This window comes from Phycomyces blakesleeanus (assembly GCF_001638985.1).
Source record: "Phycomyces blakesleeanus NRRL 1555(-) unplaced genomic scaffold PHYBLscaffold_11, whole genome shotgun sequence".
Classification (NCBI taxonomy): domain Eukaryota; kingdom Fungi; phylum Mucoromycota; class Mucoromycetes; order Mucorales; family Phycomycetaceae; genus Phycomyces; species Phycomyces blakesleeanus.
Window position 1 is genome coordinate 578,084 of NW_017265144.1, and position 25,670 is coordinate 603,753.

General features: G+C 36.1%; 8 protein-coding genes across 8 annotated transcripts; 5 read left to right on the forward strand and 3 right to left on the reverse strand.

Moving 5' to 3' along the window:
- Nucleotides 1–2,464: 2,464 nt before the first annotated feature.
- On the forward strand, nucleotides 2,465–4,147 carry PHYBLDRAFT_145692 (hypothetical protein; the record flags this gene model as incomplete). The annotated part of the gene is made up of 4 exons (XM_018431515.1): nucleotides 2,465–2,561; nucleotides 2,698–3,351; nucleotides 3,402–4,003; nucleotides 4,061–4,147. The coding sequence occupies 4 exons, from the start codon at nucleotides 2,465–2,467 to the stop codon at nucleotides 4,145–4,147; spliced, it is 1,440 nt and encodes a 479-aa protein (XP_018291332.1).
- A 501-nt stretch (nucleotides 4,148–4,648) lies between these two features.
- Nucleotides 4,649–5,606, forward strand: PHYBLDRAFT_168647 (hypothetical protein; the record flags this gene model as incomplete). The annotated part of the gene is made up of 2 exons (XM_018435912.1): nucleotides 4,649–5,053; nucleotides 5,199–5,606. The coding sequence occupies 2 exons, from the start codon at nucleotides 4,649–4,651 to the stop codon at nucleotides 5,604–5,606; spliced, it is 813 nt and encodes a 270-aa protein (XP_018291333.1).
- Nucleotides 5,607–6,530: 924 nt separating this feature from the next.
- Nucleotides 6,531–8,246, forward strand: PHYBLDRAFT_31403 (hypothetical protein; the record flags this gene model as incomplete). The annotated part of the gene is made up of 8 exons (XM_018439977.1): nucleotides 6,531–6,563; nucleotides 6,647–6,660; nucleotides 6,804–7,069; nucleotides 7,147–7,265; nucleotides 7,407–7,428; nucleotides 7,513–7,638; nucleotides 7,739–7,979; nucleotides 8,163–8,246. The coding sequence occupies 8 exons, from the start codon at nucleotides 6,534–6,536 to the stop codon at nucleotides 8,200–8,202; spliced, it is 858 nt and encodes a 285-aa protein (XP_018291334.1). The 3' UTR covers nucleotides 8,203–8,246.
- Nucleotides 8,247–8,700: 454 nt separating this feature from the next.
- PHYBLDRAFT_6777 (hypothetical protein) lies at nucleotides 8,701–9,225 on the reverse strand (the record flags this gene model as incomplete). Its single annotated transcript, XM_018441847.1, has 1 exon — nucleotides 8,701–9,225. A coding segment is annotated over one exon (525 nt), but the record flags the coding sequence as incomplete, so codon positions are not given.
- Nucleotides 9,226–11,905: 2,680 nt separating this feature from the next.
- PHYBLDRAFT_145695 (hypothetical protein) lies at nucleotides 11,906–12,525 on the forward strand (the record flags this gene model as incomplete). Its single annotated transcript, XM_018431516.1, has 4 exons — nucleotides 11,906–12,027; nucleotides 12,094–12,162; nucleotides 12,243–12,341; nucleotides 12,405–12,525. 4 exons carry the CDS (start codon nucleotides 11,906–11,908, stop codon nucleotides 12,523–12,525), a joined length of 411 nt encoding a protein of 136 aa, XP_018291336.1.
- Nucleotides 12,526–16,957: 4,432 nt separating this feature from the next.
- Nucleotides 16,958–18,369, forward strand: PHYBLDRAFT_155430 (hypothetical protein; the record flags this gene model as incomplete). Its single annotated transcript, XM_018433403.1, has 6 exons — nucleotides 16,958–17,353; nucleotides 17,547–17,740; nucleotides 17,810–17,894; nucleotides 17,962–18,041; nucleotides 18,134–18,212; nucleotides 18,307–18,369. 6 exons carry the CDS (start codon nucleotides 16,958–16,960, stop codon nucleotides 18,367–18,369), a joined length of 897 nt encoding a protein of 298 aa, XP_018291337.1.
- A 612-nt stretch (nucleotides 18,370–18,981) lies between these two features.
- Nucleotides 18,982–20,940, reverse strand: PHYBLDRAFT_65902 (hypothetical protein; the record flags this gene model as incomplete). The annotated part of the gene is made up of 2 exons (XM_018441550.1): nucleotides 18,982–20,691; nucleotides 20,905–20,940. 2 exons carry the CDS (start codon nucleotides 20,938–20,940, stop codon nucleotides 18,982–18,984), a joined length of 1,746 nt encoding a protein of 581 aa, XP_018291338.1.
- Nucleotides 20,941–23,554: 2,614 nt separating this feature from the next.
- PHYBLDRAFT_112639 (hypothetical protein) lies at nucleotides 23,555–25,167 on the reverse strand (the record flags this gene model as incomplete). Its single annotated transcript, XM_018428301.1, has 4 exons — nucleotides 23,555–24,212; nucleotides 24,396–24,664; nucleotides 24,811–24,909; nucleotides 24,994–25,167. The coding sequence occupies 4 exons, from the start codon at nucleotides 25,165–25,167 to the stop codon at nucleotides 23,555–23,557; spliced, it is 1,200 nt and encodes a 399-aa protein (XP_018291339.1).
- Nucleotides 25,168–25,670: the final 503 nt, after the last annotated feature.

Below are 25,670 nucleotides of genomic sequence, written 5' to 3' on the forward strand. Positions count from 1 at the left end.
TGTATGTATGCAAAAAATGCAAGAAAAACGAAAAAGCAAACGACGCCTAGACATTTTTTTTTTTTTTTTTTACTTCTTAATTAAAAATAAATAAATAAATAAATAAATGGCTTTATATGTATATAAAAAATATACATACAACATATTTAACTGAACTTCACCTGAGTCGTTGCGGAAACTGCCAAAATAAAAATAAAAATAAAAACTATAAAATCCCCCCCTTTTTTTGTTGTGTTTTCATTCCCCCCTTCTTTTTTTTTTAAAATTTTAATTTTAATTTTAATTTCTTTCTTTTTTCTTTTTACTCTGATCGATCAAATATATATATATATATATATAATATACACAGTTAAAAACGGTTTGACCTTTGAAGCAAAAATACACACACACACAGACACAAGAGAAATCATAGCATATCATCAACATACAAGCTGTTCATTGTTAGTAATAGTAGCCAAAGCCCCAAGACTTCAAATACAAACATGATATATAATATACTTTGATACAATACAGTAAAATATTATAGCTGGCATGTCCTCTATTGTCATCAATTATAGGCCTCGAATTGATGTTGCATATTACTGTCTGCCAAAAGTTTATACAAGATCGACGCCTATTATTTGCCACTCTTGTTGCATCAAACCCTTTAAAATGATCAATATTGTCGATACTGTAAAGCTTTCACCACTCATACGCCTCTCTCTATCTCTCTCGGAAGCACCACCAGAAATACTCAATAAGAAGGAGATAAAAATTCTAGGGGTTTTGAGATCTCATCATGGTTATCATTCCAACCACCTAAAAAAAAAATATGACCCGGTATTATGGTAGTCAACGTGGGATTCTTAGAACAAGAGGTCCAAAAAAAAACAGTTCCAGATCATCAACCATCACATTAGCCCTCCTTTATCTCACTTTTGATTCTCTCGATTATAATTTCTTTTTTTTTTCTTCTTCTTCTTCTTCTTTCTTGAACCGTTTATCAGATCTCCTGATAGCCCTGTCTCCTTTATCATTACATTTCGCCTGTAAAATCTTGGTTGATCGGACCAATCGACATGCTAACGAATCCAATCCAACTCAATTCAATTCAATATAACACACCCGTAATTTCCTGGGGGTTTTTGTTAAAGCTGAATTATTGGTTATAATATATATATATAATCCAAGCTCTCTCTCTCTCCTAAAAAAAAAAAGCAATGTCCGAGACAGCCGATTAATGATGTACTTGACAGTAGTCAAACTTCATGCCGACCACCAATGAAATCTGGTTTGTACCTCAGCCTGCTAAACCCATTTACATAATGCATTCGTGCCTGTAGGGATGGCTTTTCTCATATAAATCACTAGTGTTTTCTGACAGAGATGTGTGTTGCATGTTGGATTTGATTGATAATTGGGTGAAAACAATGTTTTTATCTTGATTTTTTTTTATCCTTTTCTTTCTTTACGAGAGCCAAAGCGTTTGTGATTGTGAATGCATATACAATTTGAATAATTTTAGCGCTTACTTTATTAACAATACTTTAGATATAGATATACTAGGAGAATCTATTAGGGCACCTTGATTATCATAATTATTTTTTGAACCGCAAACAGAGTATATAGTGTAGGTGGACAATCGACCATATTTCTTACTTTGCGCATATTTTATCTGTAGAATGTTTATCTTGTATACGAAAATAATAGCACAAGATTTCTATACGATTCCCCCTCCAAAAAAAAAATAACCAGAAAAATACAAGTACTTGATGGTTTTGTTATTATACATCTAAATTATAAAAAAAAAAAAAATCTGGGTCCAAGTTTATAACAAGTCGAATATGGATTAACACAAATATCTTTCTATATGCGTATATTGTTCACTGTGTTTAGTACGATATAAAAAGATGATTTCTTTTACCTACAAAAGAAATTAAGCTTCTCTCACCTACAATTGATGCAATGAGTAAGATTGGACGACTATTCTGCTGCTTTAAGAAAATTGACACTTTCTTTTTATTTGAAATTCTTCTAGGTATAATATATGAAAATATTGGGTTATTTGACGAATGTAATCATAAATGGACTATACCAGAATGGTCCAAGATACCTTTGGATGCGGTTCTAGAAAGTCAGCACTTCAATGTCGGGAATCATGACTGGTAATATATACATAAATTTTTCAAGTAAACTTTTGATATTATTCATATGTGAAGTAAGTACATATTCTTTAAAGAAATACTGATCGCTACATATTCAATTTGTAGGATTGTTAGAGTAAGTCTAAATTATCAAATAAACTTCAGAACTAATGCCTAATACTGATATATAAAAAAAAATCTAATGTTCGTAAATAAGTTATATAAAGGGACCCAAACCTGTCCCGAGGTATGCTAATTTCAAATAAAATATAACATAATCCGTGGATGCGTATTTATAAGTCGGTTTGTTATATAAGAGCCTTGGAATATATGTCGTATCAATGGGAACATACCCAACAAGTGATAAAGCATATTTTACTGAAAGAATCAAAGCATCTATATCTATGATTAACCCAGAATGGCTACCTATAGTTAACGGTAAAATAATTGCATTTAATAAAAAAAAAATACATTATCTAACATGTTTTTTAGTGTTTTCGCATGTCTACGAGCTTAGAAAGTATTATAATCCAATATATTGGGTCTCAATGTTCTAATCTTTGAAATAATGCAGAAGGAAAACATTCAAGTAGATTTGGATATGACAAATTCACTATATTGCAAAATGTGCAGAATTATTATCTCACGGACGACCAACTTACTATTTCTATTAGTGTGGCTATTGAACAAACAACCAAAAACTTACTAAATGGACCCCGCTCATACCCACAGCTTCTAGCTCTCACGTTCCATGACCAAGATATCAAAAATTTGCAAGATGTTACTATACATGTATTTAAGAACGAAAAGGATGAACCGGACGAAAAGAAAAGCAATCTCAACCACGGTTCAACTGGCAGCACAAACGAAAATGAAAACAAGAAGGTGGAAGACACTGAAGGAACAATATCAAACGAAGAGGCTACACTACATGGTCACAACTTTATTCTTGCTGCAGCATCTCCGTGGTTTAGAGATATATTCCTTAGTGGCATGAAAGAATCTACCGAAAATGAAGTGAAGATTCACGGCGTTGACCCAAAGATATTTAAATTGATTTTCGACTTTAGCTATGGAAATGATATATATATAAAAGATAGTACCCACGGTATAAGCATCATCAAAGTTGCTGATCGTCTCCAGTTCAAACGTATCAAAGTCTATGCTTTTTCATGCTTGCGAGCTCAGATCAAAAACTCCAACATGTTTGATATCTGGCAAGCATCAGGTAAGTAAAAGGTTTAATAAAGGGGGGAAAATTACTCATACTTGCTCTAGACTTGTACGATTGTGATGAAACTCGAAAACTATGCGAGAAATATATGAGGAGTAACTATGCCGATATATTTGTGTCTCCAGAGTGGCTTGCTACCAGCGATGTCTATGCTCTCAAAGCAATCAAGATAGATGGCTTAAAAGGGATAGTTGATGAGACAGTATTTTACAAAGCGGTACTTGCAAGGAGAGAGGCCGCCACCCAGAAGGTGATCGACTTACAAAAACTGAAAGAGGAAGAATCAGGGGATGAAGTCACTAAAGCACTACCTGGTACTCCCACTCCCAGTAATGTAAATATATACGAGAAAATCCAAAAAGAAATCAAAGATATTAAAGGTGCCAAAGGTGCCAAAGATACCAAAGGAGAAAGCAAAGACAATGACTATACTACAGATACCCAGACAGAGACAGAGACTGAAAAACTTGAAAGGCTGGAGAATATACGATGGGAAAGATATATTAAAGAGGAATTGGAAGCTATACAAAAGCACTTTGAGGTTATGATTTGTCACATACGGTTCCCCCAAATGGACATAGAATTTATTGCAGATACAGTTGAAAAAGAAGATGCCGTTATGCAGATACCCGGAATCAAAGACATCGTAAGAACTATTAACATTTTATTAGACATTTATTCTAAAGTATATATTATACTATAGCTATTTGAATCCTATCGACACAAGGCCTTCCTTGGAAAGAGAGAATTGTCAAAGAAGTATCAAAGTCGATCAATTGAATCAAGCTAATTTCATCAAATACTATAAACAGGAAGCAGCACCTACTATGTATCGTAGCTTGATTATGTACTAGCATTAAAGCCATTTCTTAAACAACTTTAATCAGCCTTTTCCTTTACTATTCAATTTATGTGTATGATTAATACAAAAATAAAATATATAGGTTTTTTTTTTGACAAAAAATGAGTGCCGAGTGTTGGATTCGATTAATAGAATCGGGAAGAAAACAATGTCTTTTATTGTTTTATTTGCGGTGTCGGAACGTTCTTTTTCTTTTCTTTTTAATTGTGAGTGTTATAATCTGATGCGTTTCAAAATGATAAACCATTTTCATATAAAATTTTCATGCAAAGCAATTTGAAGTCATACACTTTGATAATCGTCATATACCATTCTTTTTTATTGCAAGTAATTATTGGACTATCTATCTATATATATTGCAAGGTCTTTATCTTTTTTTTTTTGTTTCCTATCACACACTGGCACATAAATTTCTATCTACCTACTAAAATGTCTCCAAGAATAACAAGAAACGCACCAGAAACTAATGGCAGAACTTTGCGCTTCAGGATCTCCACCCCGTCTGTTTTAAATCCAAAGAAGCATAAGGTCTACAAGAAATATGGATTTTGGAGCACCACGAAAGAGTTGGTACTCTTGAAAGAGTATGCCCGTATTTTCCCTCCGTTGTGTAAAAAAGGCCAGCATATTAGAGCATGGGAGAAGGTAGCAGAAAGTGTCAATGCTGTGACACCCAATGAGACAAAGCTTGCACAAGATAGTTGTCGTCGAAAAGTAACCGATCTTTTGAACCTCTACAAGGACAACTATAGACTCCCGGCTACCAGCGCTATCTCTGATCCAATCAGTTATAAAGCCGAACTAGATAAAGCCGTCTATATAATTCAACAAAAGGTATACACACATATATATATATATATATAGACACTTTAATTTAATATGCTTTCTTATATTAGCCCATTTTTTTGTTTTGTTTATTTGTTCAAGAAGAGCAAAACTCATGAATACTTTCTTTTGTTGTTCCTAAAAAAATACTTAGAGGAAACTTTATGAGAGAAAAAAAGCACACAGAGGAAAACTAGATTTTGACATTGAAGGCAGAATGTTGGAAATTGATGATCTGATCAAAGAAATGGAAACTGCACCTCCTAACCGTTTAAAAGAACTACAGGAAGACCTTCAAAGGTTATGCCAGTCAGATGCAAATCAGAGAGTGGGAGTCGGCCGGCCTGAGAACTACTCACACGCCTCTTCTGTGGTTCAATCGAATGCCCAGGCTGACAGAGGTGCTGAGGATGTTAATGATCGAAATGCTAGACTTGACTTTATGGATTCCCAGAAGAAGTTTCAAGAGAAAGTTCTGGAGCTCATGAAAACACAAACTGGGTTCCTTTCTCATATAGACAAGCTACTATGGGAGTGTCTAGAAGAACTTAAAAAAAAATAGTGTAGTGTAGTGTAATTTAATTTAATTCGGCTTTCAATATTTTTTTTTTTAAAAAAAAACAGACAATTTGTTTCTATCTTCTCTATCCATATTATCCTTTATCAAATCAAAAGATATATATACTTCCTCGGAAGTTTGGTAGGATCCAAGCCAAGAACATCCTTTGTTGGTAATCCACCGAGACAAGTACAACGAAATTAGTAGCTTTTAAAGACAATGGAGAATAAATCGGGATTCTGTTGGCTCTGTTTCACCTGTCTACTATAGCATACTTATAATTGTTGAATTTGTGCATTCTCTTTTTTCTTTCTGTTAAAAGTTAATCGAGGTAGAGTAATAAACAGTATAAAATTAGCAAATAAAGCCGAGACAATATTTCAAAGAAAGAGAGTTGTGGTCTATTATATATATAATAATAATAATCGTATAATGATTTGCTTACTAAAATTTCCGTTATCATTTTCATTCTTGTTGTTTATATGGATACACAGTTATTGAGTTTGCTGGTGTAATACCAAATCTTCTTACTGTCAGGTGTACACAGCCAACTGACCCAGTGTCCTTTGGATTTGAAGCAGACCAATGAAATGAAATAAAATGTAACTTTATTTTATTTTATTCAGTTGTTCAGTGACATTAGTTACAAGTAGTTCTGGAATAAAGAGGGGTTTTTTTCTTATTCTTCTTCTTCTTGGTCCTTTATCTATTTATCTACCTATCTAACTCATTCACTAACTGGCTCAACCAGTTACTCAGTCCACTCACTGATTTGATTAATTCATTTTCTATCTCTAATCTCTAATCTTCATTTGGTGCATTGCCGGACATTAAATCCGTGGGATTTCTTTTCCCTTTTACTGCGTCAACTTCTTCCATTTCCTTTTTTTTTTTTTTTTAAAAAAAAAAAAGCTTTAGCAGAAAGACAGAATGTATCTCACTAAAGAGCAGCTGGAACAAGTAAAAAAAAAACAAGCACTTTTTCTCTTTCACTCTATTGTCGTTTATTTATTAAAATCATATATAATTCTTATTCAAATTAGTTTGAATCCGATGGGTAACAAAAAAGAAAAGAAGAAGCAATGACAACATTAATAATTTCTTTGTGTAAAATTGTATACATGATCTCATTTTCGAAATGTGTCGATTGTACATTTGCATCATGTAATAAATAAATAAATAAATAAATAAAAAAAAAAGGTTTTTGGTCATTCCAGACTTCTTTACTCCACAGCAAGCTGGACAACTAAAAGACAAGGCCGACAGACTTTTAAAAGAGTTCTCACTCGAGGGACATCCTATGACCAAGTTCAGCACTGGCATGAATTCTGGAAACAAGCACGTAGGAGATGACTATTTTCTTGACTCGGGAGACAAGATTAGATTCTTTTTTGAAGAAGGAGCGTTTGATGACCAAGGAAAACTCAAACAGACCAAAGAAAGGTCGATTAACAAGATTGGTCATGGTAAGTACTAAAAAAAAATCCCCTTTTTTTTAAATATATATATATAAATAAATATTATTAAAATAACAAAAATCAAGGTCTTCATGGACTTGATCCTACATTCAAGGAGTTTTCCCTGAATCCCAAAATTTCGGATATTTCAAGACAACTTGGGTTCAAATCACCAAAGATACTGCAGTCCATGCTAATCTTCAAGGTTAAATATTTCTCTTTCTTTTTTCTTTGTATATTTGACTTGGTTTGGTTTGGTTTTAAATCTATATATAAAAAAAAAAGAGAGGCAAATGAAAGTAAAGATTACTAACATTTACATACCTACATTGCTTTTTCATAATAGCAACCATATATTGGTGGTCCTGGTAAAGTTAACGATCTATATGTTTATTCAATTGGTCAGAATAATAGTAATATTAATAATATATATATATATATATATATAAAAGTTCCCTCTCATCAAGACTCTTCATTTTTGTACACCGAACCAACTTCTGCTGTTGGATTCTGGTTTGCACTAGAAGATTGTACTCAACACAATGGATGTCTCTGGTTCATCCCAGGATCTCACAAAAGTAAGCAAACATAGATAAAACTAAAGAAAAGAAAAGAAAAGAAAAAATTGGCTTAATTGAACTTGCAACAATTCTTTAAACATCTATATATATATAAAAGACACACCCATTACACGTAGATTTGTGCGTGATCCAAGTGGAAATGGTACAATTTTTATAGGAGACGAAGAATTGATCGTAGACGAATCGAAATATGTTTGTAAAGAGGTCAAGGCTGGAACTCTTGTCGTACTACATGGAAGTGTGGTACACAAGTCTGCACCCAATTTCTCCGACAAGTCTCGGTACATTTACACCTTTCATCTCATTGAAGGTCAAGCAAAATACCCGGCCGATAATTGGTAATATAATTTATTTATATGTGTAATTGAGTCTAAATAGTCTTTATGGGATGGGGGAAGAGAGTTTGGTTCTCCTACCATTTTCTCTTCTTGTTACTGTTCTTACTAATGAGAAAACATAACGATTATTGATACTATTATCTATCTATCTATCTTTATATATATATTTTTTTTAAAAAAAAGGCTTCAACCGAGTGAATCGATGCCTTTTACATCATTATAAATAAACAAGAGTACATTGAATTGATCATTGAATTGACATTAAACAAAAAAAAAGTATATCTTATCTACCTACCTATTTACTAACTTACTTACCTATCTATCAATATATAGTATAGTATAGGAAATGAATGAAATATACAAGACATTTTGACATCTATTAGTTTATATAGTTAAATACTCGAAAGTTACAAATTTTAGTCAGACAAGAAATAAAACCAAAAGAACAAAATAAAACGCTGATAAAAATAATAATGATGATGATAATAATGATGATGATATTATTATAAATATAAATATAAATAAATAAAGAATATAATATAATAGTACAAGATGTATTATCAGAGCAGAACCAGCTGCCTGATAATTTTTTTTTTGTGTTTGTTAAACTATGCATGTATAAAATACTAAGATATTGAAATATTTTTCTAATTTCTAGAGTCTAAAGAGGTCTTGATGATTAATAAATGAATTCGTAGATATTGCTAGTTGCTAATTAAGGGCAGAAAGTGATGGTGTATCCAGAGGCTTGGCAGACATAGGTACTGGTGTTGTCATCGTAAGCAAAGCTGTAGACCTGAGGACATGTTTCCTTGACAGCTTTGGAGTAGATGTTGGTGCTGCAGGTCTGGGGGGTGTTGAATGCACCGGCGCAGCAGTACTCATCAGTACCGTACTTGGAGCAAGCACTCTGGCAGCCGACTACCTCGCCGTCTTCGATGACCTGGAGATCGCTGGGGCACGAAGGAACTGCGGAACACAAGGGGGACCCGCAAGAGTAGGCCGTGTCACCGCTCTGCTGCTTGTTGCCGTTGATTGGGCTGATGGACATGGGAAGGTTGAAGCCGTCGACAAACGAGACATCATAAAAGTCCATTCCCGCATGAGCCTTGAAGTTGAACTCGGCCAAGGAAGCTGGGCTGGCGGCACCTGCCATGGGGCAGTTCTCGAAACAGTCCTTGCGGCCCCAGAGACGTCCCTGCCAGTTGCTGCTGAGGGTATAGGTCTTGCTGCTTCCAGCCCCAACACGGACGGTCTCGGCAGAGGATGTGCCACTTGTAAGCTTGGTGACGCCAAGATCGTAGCCGCATTGGTTCTTGACCACAATAGAAACACTGTCAGATGAAGCAGGGGCGGCAGTAGAAAGGCCAAAGAAGGCAGCGAGGCAGACGAGCTTGAAGGAAGAAGAAAGCATTTTTGGGGAGTTTTTTTTTTACGAAATGAATGTAAAGAAATGAAAAGATAAGTGAATGTGAATAGAAGTAGAAGTAGTGGTAGTAATGAAGGTAAGGATGGGAGGAAGGATGGGTTGATAATACTTTTCTTTGGTTTGATTATCTTGCCCTATTTATACTCCCAAAACCACTTCTTTTTTTTTTTTCTTTTTTTTTTTTTCACAAAGACAAAGTTCTCTAATGGTAGGTCTTGGTACCTGATCTAAAATTCTACCATTTTTTTTCCTGGGTCCTTACTGTCTATTGATTTTCATTGGCTTTTGTTTCATATTTCAAACAAAGCATCTCTTCTTTAAACCAGGGTCCGGCAACTCCACAAATACTATATTCTAATCTATTGTACTGTATATTTATACCACTATACGTTGAAATCCAATGAATAATATTTCTTGTTTCTTTATTTTTACTTACTACAAGGCCAATGGTGTTTCTATGTTGTTTAGAAACAGATAATATGTTTTGGATGCTAGTCGAATGATATTTGATCACTTTGCTCTACAGAATTAAAGTAACAAATATCTACGCAGCAGCGTTACCCTAGCAACAATTCACTTTTTTTTTTCTTTCTTTCTGTTTATCTCTTAGAGTTAAAGAAGTATATATATTTATTAAAAAAATTACATTAAAAAAAAATTGGTGCACTGACCACGTTGTACACAATGCTTTGAACCAAATAAATAAATTAAATTAAATTAAATAAAAGTATAAAATAATAATAATCTAATAAGCTTATACAAGAGACCCATGTATATTAGTTTTTTTTTTATTTGTTGATTTTAAAATATAATATATACATTGGTTGTATAAAGAGATGAAAAAAAAGGGTATTATAAAAATCGAATGTTCTTTACATAAAACATATAATATACATTTAAAATTCTATTTTTTTTTTTAAAAAAAAAAAAGAATCCTACAAACATTCGAGGTAACTGATCCAAATCTTGGCCAATTAGAATTCAATACCAACTGACACATAGAAGCGGAAGAAACCAAAGTTAGCCCACGTTTTGAAATTATGAATCCCTCTCTTATATTCTTATTCTTCTTTTTTTAATTATATAGTTGATTATTATAAAAAATAAAAAATACAGTCTACGCCAATGATAATAATGATCTTGACGTATTTTCACATCAGCAAAACTGATAAGATTTTTCATATTTCATATGATAATTATTACTACTACTGGTTATCAAACTCAATCAAGTACATATTATATTATAGGAACTGTAGGTCTATATGTTATAGTGTAAAGTGAATTTCTATTATCTATCAAAAGATAATCTTTATCTCTTTATTAAACATATATATATATATATATAAATTCTAGAAGGATAATTTTCCAAAAAAGGATATTCTGTGGAATAAATTAAAGGTCGTATACAGATTCTATTGTAATGATGTAAAAAAAAAGAAAAAAAATAGAGTTGTATTCTACATGATACAAAGATTATTGCTCGACTTCTTTTTCTTCAATTTCAACTTGTTCTCTCTAAATGAATAAACAAAACAGAAACATGGGCTTATTTATTTCGACCCAAGACATGAGAAACAAACACTAATACAAAGCTAAATATTGAAAGCGAGTTTGAGATTAAGATTGAGTTTTGGTAGATAAGATTAGTTTTTATGTCTATTATATTCTTATTACACTGTCAATACATATAGAGATTTCCTTTAGTATTATTCAATTCAGTCTAGCATTCTGGTCATAACTCTCCAACAAAGTGGTCTTTTTTTTTGTCGTATTTATACTTGAGATTCAATGAACAATTCTGGATAACGCACTACTAAATTTACTTGACACAAATACATATGTTGACTTGGTATAAATAATCCATAGTCCATAGTCCGTAGTCATATTTAAATATTTGTATATATAAATATCTCTATGTATAAATGTGTATAGGTACATACGTGTTCTTTTTTTTTATTACAAAAGCAGAACCATCTGTTTACTCTATTTCTATTAATACATGTATATATTTAGAAATATGTTTAAATATATATATATATATATATATACTTTAGGTATCATCTAAGCCAATATTAATCACTTGTTCTTTTTTAGATTAAAATATTTATATATCCAATAATAGAATCATCATTTTACTGTTAACATTTTGTCTGTTTTGTAATTAGTATCAATTTGAAAATAAAAGACAAATTAACAATTGAAACAAATTGTGGATATTATTATTATAGAATTTTAACTACTACGGCTATTAATATAATAGCAACATTAAGTTAAGTTTTAAAGCCCTGTGCTGTCAAACAAAACAAAAGAGTAAAAGAAGTAGCCTATAGACACTTTTATTGTTTTGTTTTTATTTCACTCTTTCTGTCTCATACTTAATGCAAGCAAAGCCACCAAATGCAACCCCAAGAAGTACGCCCTACATATTTCTATCTACCTCTCTTTTATTTTTAGTTTTATTTTTATTTTTATTTTTATATTGTAATAACTTTAAACTATGGAACAACGTGTTCAACAGTTCCACGATGACACAAAGTCTATACCAACCCCACCTACAGCAAAGACTCTCAAACAGATGAACACGCTCAAGAAATTTCTTTTCAAGAATCAGGCATGTAGGTGATTGTGAATGAATTTAGAAGGATCATTAACAAAATAATAATAAAAACAATAATAGGACTATAGATTTTCTGACAAGGAAAAGAATAAGCTGTTTGCATGTATTGAAGCTTATTTCACTTGCTTTGATAGAAGGTAAATATATAAATATATAAATAAATGTTTCTTTATTTATTTGTGGGATTTTGTGGTTCTGGGTTTATATTGTTCTATAGTGCCACAAGTAACAAGAACATATCTGCATTTCCTTTGATCGAGGATGCTCTCAAGGTGCCCTGTTTTACAACCAAACAAAAGATGCAGTTATTAAAATGGTAGATTGGAATCTAATAAAACGAATATAGTTTTTAAATGATCTGTTTATATAACTTCAATAGGTACGAAGAGATTCTTTCGAAACAAGAAGATCAACCATTGGAGAAGCCTAAACCAGTTGAGAACCAAGAAGACAATTTTGACGACTTTGATTGGGATGCCTTTGAAAAAGAACAAGACTGAGGCTTTGAATAGAATATATTTGTGTGTGTCATTCATCTGTATAACCTATTTACTTACCCGGGCTGTCAAACAGACACAAATATATTTAAAAGCTTTGTAAACCACAAGCAATAAAGAAACTAATAAACAATTTGTTGTTCAAGTACTTGTTTTTGAGTGAATTGGGTAAGAGAATATATATATATATATAATTGTTCAACCGTCCTCTTGTCTGGTCGCTTGGCTGGCTATTCATAAGAGTACCATATTTTAACTTTAGATTTTATATTTATAGAAAAAGAATAAAACCATCACACACATACATATATGATAAATAACTACAAATCATCTTCTTTTGAATTCCTTTCTTGTTCTTCAAAGTTTACCTTTTCTTGCATTAAACACTTGCAACATTGACTTGTTTCAATATATATTTTATGCTCTAGATCTTTCTGTCTTTTTCTTTTTCTTTTTATTTCTTATTTCTGGGTGTTCAACCATATACACAAGCTACACAACTGACATACAGACAGAGAGAGCAAGCAAAAAAAAAAATGTCAGCAGCTAAAAAGAACAGCATTGAATTTAGTCACTATTCTGGCCTTCCATATTTGGAAAAAACACCAGTCAGTTCATGGCCACCTGCAAGAGTAGCTGCTTGGTTAACAAACGAGGGATTTGGATCAGTAGTAAAAGCATTTCAAGGTGGGTTAGAATATATTTAAGATAAATAGAAAAAAAAATTGTTTCGATATTTACCTATATATAAATTATAGATCTTCATTGGGATGGTCATCGCTTTCTAAATCTCAAGGCTTCAGATCTTGAGAAATTTGTATTGTCTGGCTTGACCTCAAACGACAAAGCCCGACTGGCCTACGAAATCCATAATTTGAAGAACCAGGAGATCAATGAGCCTATTCAAGTAAGTATTCAAGTTTGTTATAAAAAAGGAAACCTGTATATATAATATTCTTTTTTATAATACAAATATACCTACACTCACTCACACTCACTCACTTGCTTACTTGCTTACTTGCTTATTTATTTATTTGTATATAAATAAATAAATAAATAAATAAACAAACAAATAGAAGAACGATTATTACTATTATCATCATTATTATTTTCCTTCGCATTATCTAAACAGCCCTACTAATGTGGGTACCGAGTGCAATCACGTGTATATCAAACAATCCGATTTTCTTCCTTCGGTCCAGTCCACCCAGCACAATCAACCAAACACCGCCCGGATTGGTGCCACTTTTACTGCAAGCATGTCTATTAATGAGTCTGATTCTGCATGGTCCGACTACAACAGAATCAAGCCTTTTATACCAGCCCGAACGTCTTCGAACACGGACGAGACCAAGGGTATGCTTGATACCCTCAATTGCAAGGCCCTCTTGTCCAAAAGACTCGGTTCAGCATTACAATGCGCAGTCCCCCGCAAGGGATCCGTAGATGGGTTTAGTGAAAAACCATTGTTAAAACGCAGAGCAATTAAGCGTCCTAACGTGCTTGGTGCAACAGCTGATCGTGTCCAACTACCACAAAGTGACTTGGCCGGTCACCGGAAAATGGGAAACCAAACCACCACTCATCTTATCCAAGTAAAGCTTTTTCTCTTCTTTCTCTTCTTCTTTTTCTTTCACTTATCTTTCCTATTTATCTTTCCCCCTTCCCTCTACTATTATTATTATTTTTTCTACTCTTCTTCTTCTTCTTCTTCTTCTTATTTTAAAGAGCTTCAAATAATAATATTAGAAGAAGAAAATAGAAAAAAAAGATGAATATACTTCGTGCCTTTGTCACATGGATATTTCCAGATGCATTTCCACAAACTAATCAAAAGCCTGCACAGGATCACCTCATCCAAGTAACGATTGACAGAGAAGTGTTCCGAGGCCTGACTATCTCTAGCACCTTTAACGCAACTGCCATAAAACTTGCCCTGATCAACAAAATTGGGATGATTGGAAACATAAGTGGATACCTGTATTATTATGAAAACGAATTCGATGAAAGTAGGTGGATCAAACTAACTGTGTGTATTGTCTCTCTATTGATATCCTTATCCATTATCCACCAACTCTCTCTGTATATACTTTTATGTCTTTACTCACTTTATAACCACACTCTTTTCTTTTATATATAGACATAAGCCAACCCTTGAGTGATGAAGACCTTGTCTTCTTCTGCAACCAATCCGATAACAGCCTCACGAACAGGTTTCTTGTCAGGGCTATGGAGCAATCAAAACCCGGAAGTTTTAGCGACCCATTGTCAAGTGGGTTCAGATCCCCCTACAGCTCATCCGTAAATAGGTATGGTTACAACCCATCTTTAAAAGTCAAAATCACCTATCTAAATTTTATTTGTTCAACACATTTTTTTTTTATTATTATCGAAATGCCACTTTAACAATTCCTTCTAGTCTTGAACTTGGAGGCAACCCTAGATACAACGCACATCCATACACAGTTAACGGAAACAGACGATTACCACCACCACCAATCTTTGTGCCTCAACCACCAAAGTCTCGACAGGAAGAAAATTCAAGTTCATCGGAAGGTAAATAAAATAAAGATATAATTAACTGAAAGCAGCGACCATCAACCAAGATACACACACACACACACACACATATATATAATTGTCGTACAACGCAGGAACCAACCACATATAAGAAAAATAACAATAATAATAATAATAATAATATATATATTTGACATAATTTTTTTTTAATAGGATCAAAGACTCCACCACAACTACAGCAATTACAACCCCTAGCAGGTCTGGACTATTATGGTACCAGGTTACCAACACCACCATCATCATCATCAGCAACAACAACAGCAGCAGCAGCAGCAACAGCAACAGCAACAGCAGCCACAAATACTACAATTTTACCTCGAAAAGGATCCCAAGCCTCCCTCTTGTCAAAGACATTACCTGAAATCCCCTCATCTCCTCCTCCTCCACAACAACAACAAGGAACAACAACAAAATCATCATCATATTCAAATTCAAATTCAAATTCAAATTCAAATTCAACCTCAACCTCAACTTCCTCGTCTTCATCAAACAGTACAACAACTACCCCAGGTATAGTTATATCCAATTTTTCTGTAAATCCGACACAATTATCATCAGCATCAGCACCAGAATCAGCATCAACACCAGCATTAGCATCAGAATCAGCATCAACAACAACAACAACAACAACAACAACAACAACAACAGAATCCGAAATCACAACACCCTCACTAAAGAACACAACGCCGCCCAAACCATCCTTGTGGGCCGTAAAACCTACCCTTCCACACAAATCCTCTTCTGAGGTGTTACAACAGTCAAGCACGGAACCCGTCCAACCCGCTCAAAAGATAAGCTTCTGGTCAGTCAAACCACCTGGTCTTAAACCAGAAAACGATGAACATAAGAGCACCAAAGTCAACAACAATGTTGTTGTTATTGTCCATGACCATGATAGTGATACCACCAAAGACAATAACAACAATAATGTTGGTGTTGGTGTTGGTGTGGATGTTGTTGGCCAACAAAAGCCCAAAGATTTGTGGCCAACCGGAAGCGATCGTACAGAACGGGAACCAAAGCTCTGGCCAACAGACAAAGACAAGGATGATGAGCACGGTTACCCAAACTATTCAAATAAGGTTGGCGTGTGTCATTTTCCCATGCCAGACATCAAAAACCCCATAGAGCCGCTTAGTCCAATTCCTTCACAAGTCTTGCCTCGTTCCCAGAATCAACATAACTTGGGCAGTCCAGATGACGAAGATGTGCTGATGGAGGAAGAGGAAGAGGAAGAGGTTGTCTGGGGTGAACGTCCGAATGTAGACATTCTTTTTGGTGAAATGGCAACCTACCTTCCCGAACACGATCTCGACAATACTCTGATTTCAGTTGACTCGACTCCTTCCGGTTCTGAACCCGAATCCGAATCCGAGTCCGAAATCACACCCAAATCCGCACCCGCATCCGCATCCACATCCACATCCACAACCAATCCCACCATTGTACACAAGCCAAACCCCAAACCCAGATCGGCATCTACACCCACCCCAGAAAAGCCTCGTAAATCAATGCGCGATCTGGGCCAAGAAGCCCACAATAACTGGAGAAAGGCGATTGGTGTAATCCATGCCACTAATGTCCTCAAACGCCGCTCCACAGTAATTTCTGGCACAAGAGTCCAGCAAATCAAACCAGGCATGGCTACAAACAGCAAAGTCCTGGGAAGAAAAAGAAATCAACAAGATGGGCAAGGTATTCAATTAAATTAATTAATTAATTAATTAATTATTTTTTTTTGCTGTGATTGTATGTACATACGACACTTTTGATTGGCTAACAATTTTATCCATCCATCCATATATATATATATATATATTTAGCTGTTCAAAGAACTCGATGGTTACAAGGTAAAATGATCGGAAAAGGTTCATTTGGTGCAGTGTACCACGCCTACAATTACGATGCCGAGGAATGGATTGCGGTCAAGGTAGTCAATTTGCCAGAGAGTGGTAACCCAGGGTCGTCGAGTTTGTTTGTGGATACCAAGAGACAGGAAGTGATTGACGAGATCTTTCGAGAAACCGAAGTGCTGATCAATGTCCAGCACCCAAACATCGTTGAGTATCTTGGATCAGACATTGACATGAAGAGCGGAAAGGTCTATATGTTTCTTGAGTACGTACCAGGAGGAAGTATCTCTGCCTGTCTCCGAAACAACGGAAAGTTTGATGAGCCTCTTGTTCGTAACTTCACACGCCAGATTCTCGAAGCACTAGAATATCTTCACAGCAAAGATATTCTTCATCGAGTAAGTAAACCAGCAACAACAACAATGATTTTTTTTTTATATTAGTCCATTTTTGTCATGCCCGATGGCTTGGTTGGTTGTTTGTTTGTTTGTTTGTTTGTTTGGCGTTTTTGAGTACATGAATGTTTGTTTGGTTGTTTGGCTGTCTTTACTCATGGCTGATTTGTGTGGGTGTTTCTTCTTTCTTTCTTAGGATATCAAGGGTGCAAATATTCTGATCGATAACAATGGTGTCTGTAAAATCGCAGACTTTGGCTTATCCAAAACAGTGGCTAAATACGAGGCTTATAATGAAAATGCTCAGAATTCATATATGCGAGGCACATTGAATTGGATGGCACCTGAAATGATAAAATCTGGAGTATACAATGGAAAAGTAGACATTTGGTAAGATTTACATATTTTTATCTCTTTTTTTTTTTTAATTTTTTTTTGTATTCTTCCATGTCATTATAGGAGTCTGGGATGTACTGTTGTTGAGATGTTGACAGGAAAACTGCCTTGGTCTGGAGTTAACAATAATAACACTGTTATATTCAAAGTATGTATCTTGATATTCATTCAATTAATCATTCAACTTTACGTTTCTGATTTTCTTCTTTATAAAGCTTGGTAGTGGAGAAAGCCCTCCGATGCCTACAGGCATTTCAGATTTAGCAAAATCATTTATCGAAAAATGCCTTACAATGTAAGTCATCTTTTTTTTTTTTTTTTTTTTTTTTTTAGTTGGCATTTCTTATTACTCTTTTATTTATCTGGTAGTCATGGTTTCTTCTATAGTGAACCCAAAGATCGCCCCTCTGCAGAAGAGCTTCTTAGTCACCCGTTTATATCAAAGGATCCTAGCTTTGATATGATGGTAAGTAACAAACAACATCAATATTATTATTTTTTCTTTGTGCGTGTTTCAAATGTCTTTTTAATTTTTCTCACTCTACAATGATTATCTATAGACTGAAGTTGTCAAACTGGGTCTGGAAAGAAAGGTGTCTCGTAGAGTTGTTGCTGTACGTTAGAACACACACACAAATATATATTAAAAAAAATCAAATCATTATAGTAAAATCCATATTCCTTTAAACATATTCATCCATTATTCCCTTCTTTATCCATACATATATACATACATACATACATACATATATTTATTCTGCTGTTTTATAATACATATTTCATTTTTCTTTTTTCTTTTCATTTGTGTGCCTTGATTTTACCAATATTATATATCATCAACAAACAGAAAAAAAAAACCAAGTTTTGATGAGGGGGGTTTACAGGAATATATAATCTAAAATAATAATAAAATAACCACCTTTGCCTTGAGCACTAAAGCCACAGTACACTGTGCAAGTCTTTGAGACCTTGCTGAAAAGAAAAAGAAAAAAAGAATAAAAAAAAAACAAGATGAATGATAATTATAAGATTATAGATAATGAGCATATATATATAAATATAAATAAGAATGAATGAGTAAGTATAAATGAATGAAAAATAAAGGAGGAGGAGGAGGAGGGGTAAAATAAAATAAAATAAAGGATATTATATATATATGTGAATGTGAATGGAAGAAGGGGAGAATTTTTTTTTTTAAAAAAAGGTATCTTTAATACATCTCAAGAGCTTCCTGCTCACACCAGGCAATTTTTATAAAGGGGGGTTTTGATAAAATTAGGTACAGCATCATGAGCCAACAAACAATATACTTCTTTTTCCACACGGTCCAGCCACATGAACATCAAATCTAGAAACTCACTGCAAATACTGTTGTCCGTATTATTGATCTCGGCTTGCATATCCAGCACCTCTTTATCGACATCTTGCCGCAAATCATAGGCCACGTTGAGTTCGCGCGGAGAATTGGGCGACACATAGGTTATCCAGAGTGTGCACGCGCTAGAGAGTTTGACCTTGGGTCCGCAGGACTGGGATCTCAGGGCATGGAGCGCAAGCCAGAACTCGAGATTCTCTTCGCACAGATGTTCTTTCAAGAAGATTCCAAACGCATGCTGGAGCGAAGGTGTCTCGAGAATCTGGAGTAACTTGGGCACTCCACCAGATACCTGTTGAAGCCGAACAGGTGTTTCATTTGCGTTTGTGGTCGTGGTCGTGGACGTGGTCGTGGACGTGGACGTGGTCGTGGTTGTGGTCGTGGTTGGGCGCCTGTGTGCTGCGATTGTCAATTCGGGTTCACTGAAGGAAGTTGGCAGACGAAGAAGTGCAGTAGGTACAGGGTCATAAGTGATCGAACGCAATTGGTGTTTTGACCTGTCGGCCTTCCAGTCCGTTGCCAGGCTATGTCCCTTTTCTGTAAGGGAAAGAAAGACAGCATTCGAGACCCGGACATACCCGGATGATGATGATAATAATGATGGTGATGAATGTGCTGCTTTTGCTTTTGCTGATGCTGTTGCTGTTGCTAATGCTGTTGCTGTTGCTGTCTCTGCCTTGGATCCCTGGAAGAGCCACCCTCGATGAAGATAGTTTGCAATGACCTGCTCAGCCTCCTTTGAGCAGGAGAGCGTGCTGTAACTGACGAGCCAGTCGCAACATCGTTGGGTTGAGAAGCATGTCCGATCAGGTACATGCGTTTGGGGAAAGGAGGGATGCTTTGATTCCAAATACTTTTTTGTGTAGGCCGAGATCAGTTGACGGTTGTCCAATTGGCGCACCGGACCCTCTTTTTCTGACCCCTCCAGAAGGGGTTTGTTTAATGAAAATGAAAATGAAGACGAGGAAGAGACGTGCCAGGATGCTGGTTTAAAAAAAGGCACAGAAGGTTTCGGAGAGTTCAGAAGAGCCGGAACAAGGGCCGGAAGGATCAGATCACCCTTTGGAGACACATTGGCCATCATCAGTTCGAACAGAAAACCTATCGAAGGCCCAAGTAGTAGCAGCCGGTTGTCATTCCTCGACCGCTCAACACACACAATCCGGGCTGCGTTCATATAGCAGAACTGTTTGCGAAGCCGACAGGTGTCTTCCTGGGCAGACAGACAATAGTCTTGTAGGATACAAAGTCCTTTGGGTGTGATACTCCAGACTGCTCGATCACGAAAGGTACGGCTCGACGGATTGGCGATGTTTTCAAACAGGCGGGCATCAAGAAACTGCTGACAGAACTCGATTGCCATCTCTCGACTCATGGTCAAGGAAGGATCGTGCTTCTTGTTGGTTTGGTAACAGGCTGGATTGGTCAGAAGCGTGCAGAAATTCGAAAGGTGGGTCAGGACTATGATGGCGTCTTCCGACCGAAATGTGTTATCGTAATACTGAAACATGATACGGTGGGTTCCAAAAGGAAGCTGAATAACCATTGATGAGAATACATCATGTAAATCCTAGTATGTGTTATGAGAAGCTCATGTGCGGCACAAACATAATATTTTGACCTCTTGATGTTTCTATGTATCTATGTATCTATGTATCTATATGTGTATATGTGTACGCTGTGCTTTATTATGCTCTGCCGTGTTGTTGTATTGTATTGTATTGTATTATATTGTATTGTGTGTATGCTTATTATTATCATTATCATCATTATTGCTTTCTACCTTGTTGTAGAACCGTCCATCGGCAGAAAAGATCATTTCAAAATTGCCTTGTGAGATAGACACCTGGGCATAAGAAATAATAAGCAAGGGAACAGAGAGATTAAATCACTGGTATTCAGATTATATAGGTTCATATCAATTTAATTTTGTCAATAACGTAGATCCCCACGCGGAAGAACCATAGTAGACATGACTAACAAGGGACCGAACCCATATTCTCTTTTCTTTCTTTTTTTGTTGCTGAAAATAAAGGAGTGTCAAGGGTCCTTTTCTTTCTTTCACTGCTTTGTACACAACTTACATATATATATATATATATATATAAATATGCGTGTGCTTTAATTTACTAATCACATCTTTAAGGAGAATGCACAAGTCTAGACTACCAGCAGATACTAATCTTTTTAATTTTCTTCTTCTTTTTCTTTTGACTTTGAGTCAAGGCATCTGTAAAGAAACCTTGACTCCATAAAGGTTCCTTTCTGTGTGTGTGTATAGGTGTATATAGAGTCATATATCCATCTCCTTTAACTTTTTTTTTTCTTCTTGCTATCCCAACGGATCTTTTTTTTTTGTATGTATGTATTTTGAAGCGTTTAATCTCCTGATAATGAAGTTGGGATCGTATTGTCTATAGTAGCTTGATGATCTACCGATGTTCTATGTTCTATGCCTATTGGTGTGAATGTATACATGTGTTTATGTGGTTGTGGTTGTGAATAGGTTGAGAGGCTATTATCTGCATTCCTTTCCTTTCCTTTTCCTTTCTTTCCTTGTTTTCTTTTTGGTTTATTTATTGATCAAGTAAAAAGTTGGTAGCCTTGTCTAAATCTTGGTCATACCGATCCAATGCATCTTTGGCAGCCTGGCGTTCAAATCCCATCTTGACTAGATCCTCAATCTTCTCGGCTCTTCCTAAACCACCTCCTGTGATGGGGGCAGTACTGGGTTTTGTGGTTTTAGTTTTAGGATTAGGATTAGTATTAAACTTGGCGGTCATTGGACTTGATGTAGCAGAAGCACCGGCCGTAATAGTATTAGATGAAAATGAGTCTGGAGAAGCTCTTTCTTTTCCTTTTCCCTTGCTAGGCGGCGATGAAAATACATCATCAAATCCATCAAACCCTTCGTTAATTGTCTTTTTTGTTATTGTTGAAGCAACAGGAACATTGCTTGTTCCAAAGATAGAATCCCAATCATCCGGAGCTCCCTCTTTTGACGCGGGTGCAGCAGCAGCAGCATCAGCATCAAATCCAGAAATTCCAAAATTAGATGATCCCCAAGGCTGATTATTCATTTCAGACGTAAAACTATCTTTTTGTTGTTGCTGTCCATTTCCATTTGTTGTAAAACCTTTGGATTCGAAACTAAATGCATCATCAAAGTCAAACAAACCTTGAGATACATTTTGTGGGAGAGGAGCCGGTAGTTTCTTTGTCTGAGCCGCGGGAGCACGATCTTCTGCAGGTGGAGCAGCATGTCGACTCTGGGGTGGGGGTGGGGGACGACGTGTGGTACGAGCAGGGCTGGAGGAAGGCTTGGAAGGCGAGGACCATCCAAAGGGGTCAAACTCGCTCATGGATGGTGTGCCATTAATATTAGCATTGCTATTACTACCAGATGGTGTGGCCGGTTTAGATGGTTCAGTAAATCGACCGAATATGGCATCAAAGTCATTTGAATCCTGGTTTTCTTCTGTAGTTCCAGCCTCCTTTTGAATACGGGTCTCTGCTTCGTCAATATGTGGCGAAAACATGTCAAGAAATTGAGCAGACGGCATAGGAGATGACCCTGAAGATGTTGGTGCAAATGTTTGTTGTGAAGGGGTACCGGATTTGTTGTTGTTGTTGTTGTTGTTTTTATCATGTTCTTCTTTCTTCTTTCTTTCTTCTTCTTCTTCATTTTCATCTTCATCCCTATCATCTGTCAGACCACGCTCGGCTTTAAAATCCTCAAGATCTCTCTTGGCCTGTTCGCGGTCCTGTACAGATGCCGTAACCTGGCGACGGTTGATATCGAGCATCATTCCTTGCTGCTTTACTTGGCTATTCAGGTCTTGCAACTCCGCCATGGCAGCCGCTGTTTCCTGTTGAATAGCACCCATCCGTTTCCTTAATGCCTCGGTCTCAGCACGGCCCTGTTCGATGGTCTGTTTGGCATTCGTGATCTCTGTCTGAGTAGATGCCAGTTTCTGTTGCGCTTCCTCAAACTCCTGGCGTGCCTGGTTCCACGCAGGCTCTTCCAACCTCAGCTTCTCTTGGAGTTCGTTCAGATCCTTGACAAGAGTTTCATGAGCCATTCTTGTCTGAGACATCTGTGCTTGAAACTCTTGTTTCTGTTTTAATATTTGTTCCAGAGTTTGTTCGGCCGACAAGTGTTGTGCTTTTATAGCCTGAGTGGCCGTATTGGCGAACTGCTGTGGTTGTCTTGGCGACGCTCCAAAATCAGATAAAAGTTCATGATCGTCCATTAATGATCCTAAGAATAAATAAATAAAAAAAGAAAAAGGTAAATTACCCATCCAACACATATATTAAACACACACTCTACGCTTGTTTGATCACAAATTCTCACGTACATTAAATAAATAGACTATATATTTACTAAGATAATAATACAGCAACAACAAAGTACACATCCGCATCTACATTCATATCCTCACTATTGACACAAACAACCAAATATATATATATATATTACCTTTATGAGTATAAGTGCCAAGATTTGCTGGGATGTGTGGACTGGGTGGCACAAGGCTCCTTGGCAAAGACGATGGAAGCGGCGCACCTCTGAGACGAGAGTGGATCAGATGCATAGCAACAGCAAATTCATCACGCGAGAGTTGGCCACGTTGGCCAGCATCCGCAAGATCCCAGATAACCGCCAGGTCTTGCTCAGGTAATTGCGAATTCTTAAAAAACTCAACCGTCTCTTTACCCTGGACATGTCCCGTGTGCGCAGTATCAATCTTGTCAAAAAAGGCATCGTATTGTGCTTTTTCTTGAGCCGTGACATCCCAGACACCTGGTTCTTGTCCGACACTGGCCGTGGAAAAGGCGACTGAGCCAAGTGAGTCGATCGTCTGGGAGCGCTGTGGAGGGCTCATGGTGTTTGATCGAACCATGGGGGATTGGTTTATGGCCAGGTCGGCAATAGAAGGCGTACCAGTAGCAGATGCATAGACACTTTGAGGTAGTTGTGCCGGAAGGGTCGTGATTGTTGAGTCCATAAGTTTAGCGATATAATGCATTGCGATGGCGAATTCCGGTTGAGTGAGTTGTCCGTTTTGTTGAACATCAGCCAATTGCCTATTTAGACCCCCCCAATTGAATTGAATTGAATTGAATTGATTTTTTTTTTGTAAAAAACGAAAAAGTTAAGATTATAGGATTCACAAAGGGACACGACACATATACGCATAAGTGTGTATGTATGTATGTACGTATATATATGTGTGTGTGTGTGCGGGCACAAAATACGAGTCCAATTACCATATCTGGCCAAGTGTCTCGGCGGGTAACTGTGACTTGAGAAAGATGCTCTTGGCAGTTTCTGCGTCCAAGACACCATTGTTCGGGTGATGAGCACGGAAGATGGCAGCATACTTTTCACGTTCTGTGGGAGTGATGATTTCTGAGGGTGGTAATGCTTGTGTGGATACTGGTGTCTGTGCCTGTGCCGGTGCCTGTGCCGGTGTTGATGCAGATGCCGGTGCTGGTGAAGCTCTGGTCATGACAGGGCTTGTAGATAAAGGAATGCCCTTGAATCTAGGAAGAGGAACAACTATTGAATTGCAGGAAATTAGTATCATAGCTTTTTTTTTTAAAAAAAAGAAAAATGACTATATGTATATATATATATATATATATGAAAATATTTACCTGTAGAAAGAACAGGTTGGGAAACTTGCTTGCCATTCTGTGCACAAGCGATAAGTTTGAGAGCGATAGAGAATGTCTCTGGTGTTAGATAACCATTATTTTCATGGTCGGTGGCCTCCCAGATCTAGGAATTACGGTGTCCGTGAGTTGAACGATTGAATTGGTTGATCAAAAAAAAGAAAAAAAAAGAAAAAGAAATGTCACGTACATTAGACAAGATCTGGTTTGGTACACCAGACGTCGCAAAGAATTGTACTGCCTCTGACCCAGTAACGATTCCGGGATTCGATTTTGATGTCATCTGAAAAAGCTTTGCATAGTATGGAGCCTCCTGGGGTGTGAGATTAGATTCCCATGAGAAAGTGTTATTAGTGGTTGTCATGGTGATTAATAAATAAGAAAGAAAGAAAGAAAGAGTGAGTGAGTGAATGAGGTAAGAAAAAAAAAGAGAGTAAAGAAGGTTGCCTAGACAACGAAGGGTTTACCTAGCAACGTGCAAGCTAAAATCATGTGATAACCTCCATGGCTATAACCATAAAAGGCATTTTTTTAAGTGAAGATTTCAATTAAAGAAAAAGCAAAAAAAAAGGTGTTGTTTAATCAGCACCCCGACAGCAAGAGACAAAATGTTAGCAAAGCACAATTAAAAGACAATAGATGAATTTGTTTTTTTTTCGGTCAAAAACAATGACTATAATATATATATACATATATATATTCTTTATATCTAATGAATACATAAAAATCAATGTTTATTAAATGGGATAATTTGTTTAAAGAATCAACAGAAAAAAGAAAAAAAAAGATATCAGATAAGTTGAAATATACCTTTTTGTCAAATAAACACTCCTCTGTAATTGATTGTATAAATTACGGATCTTGGGA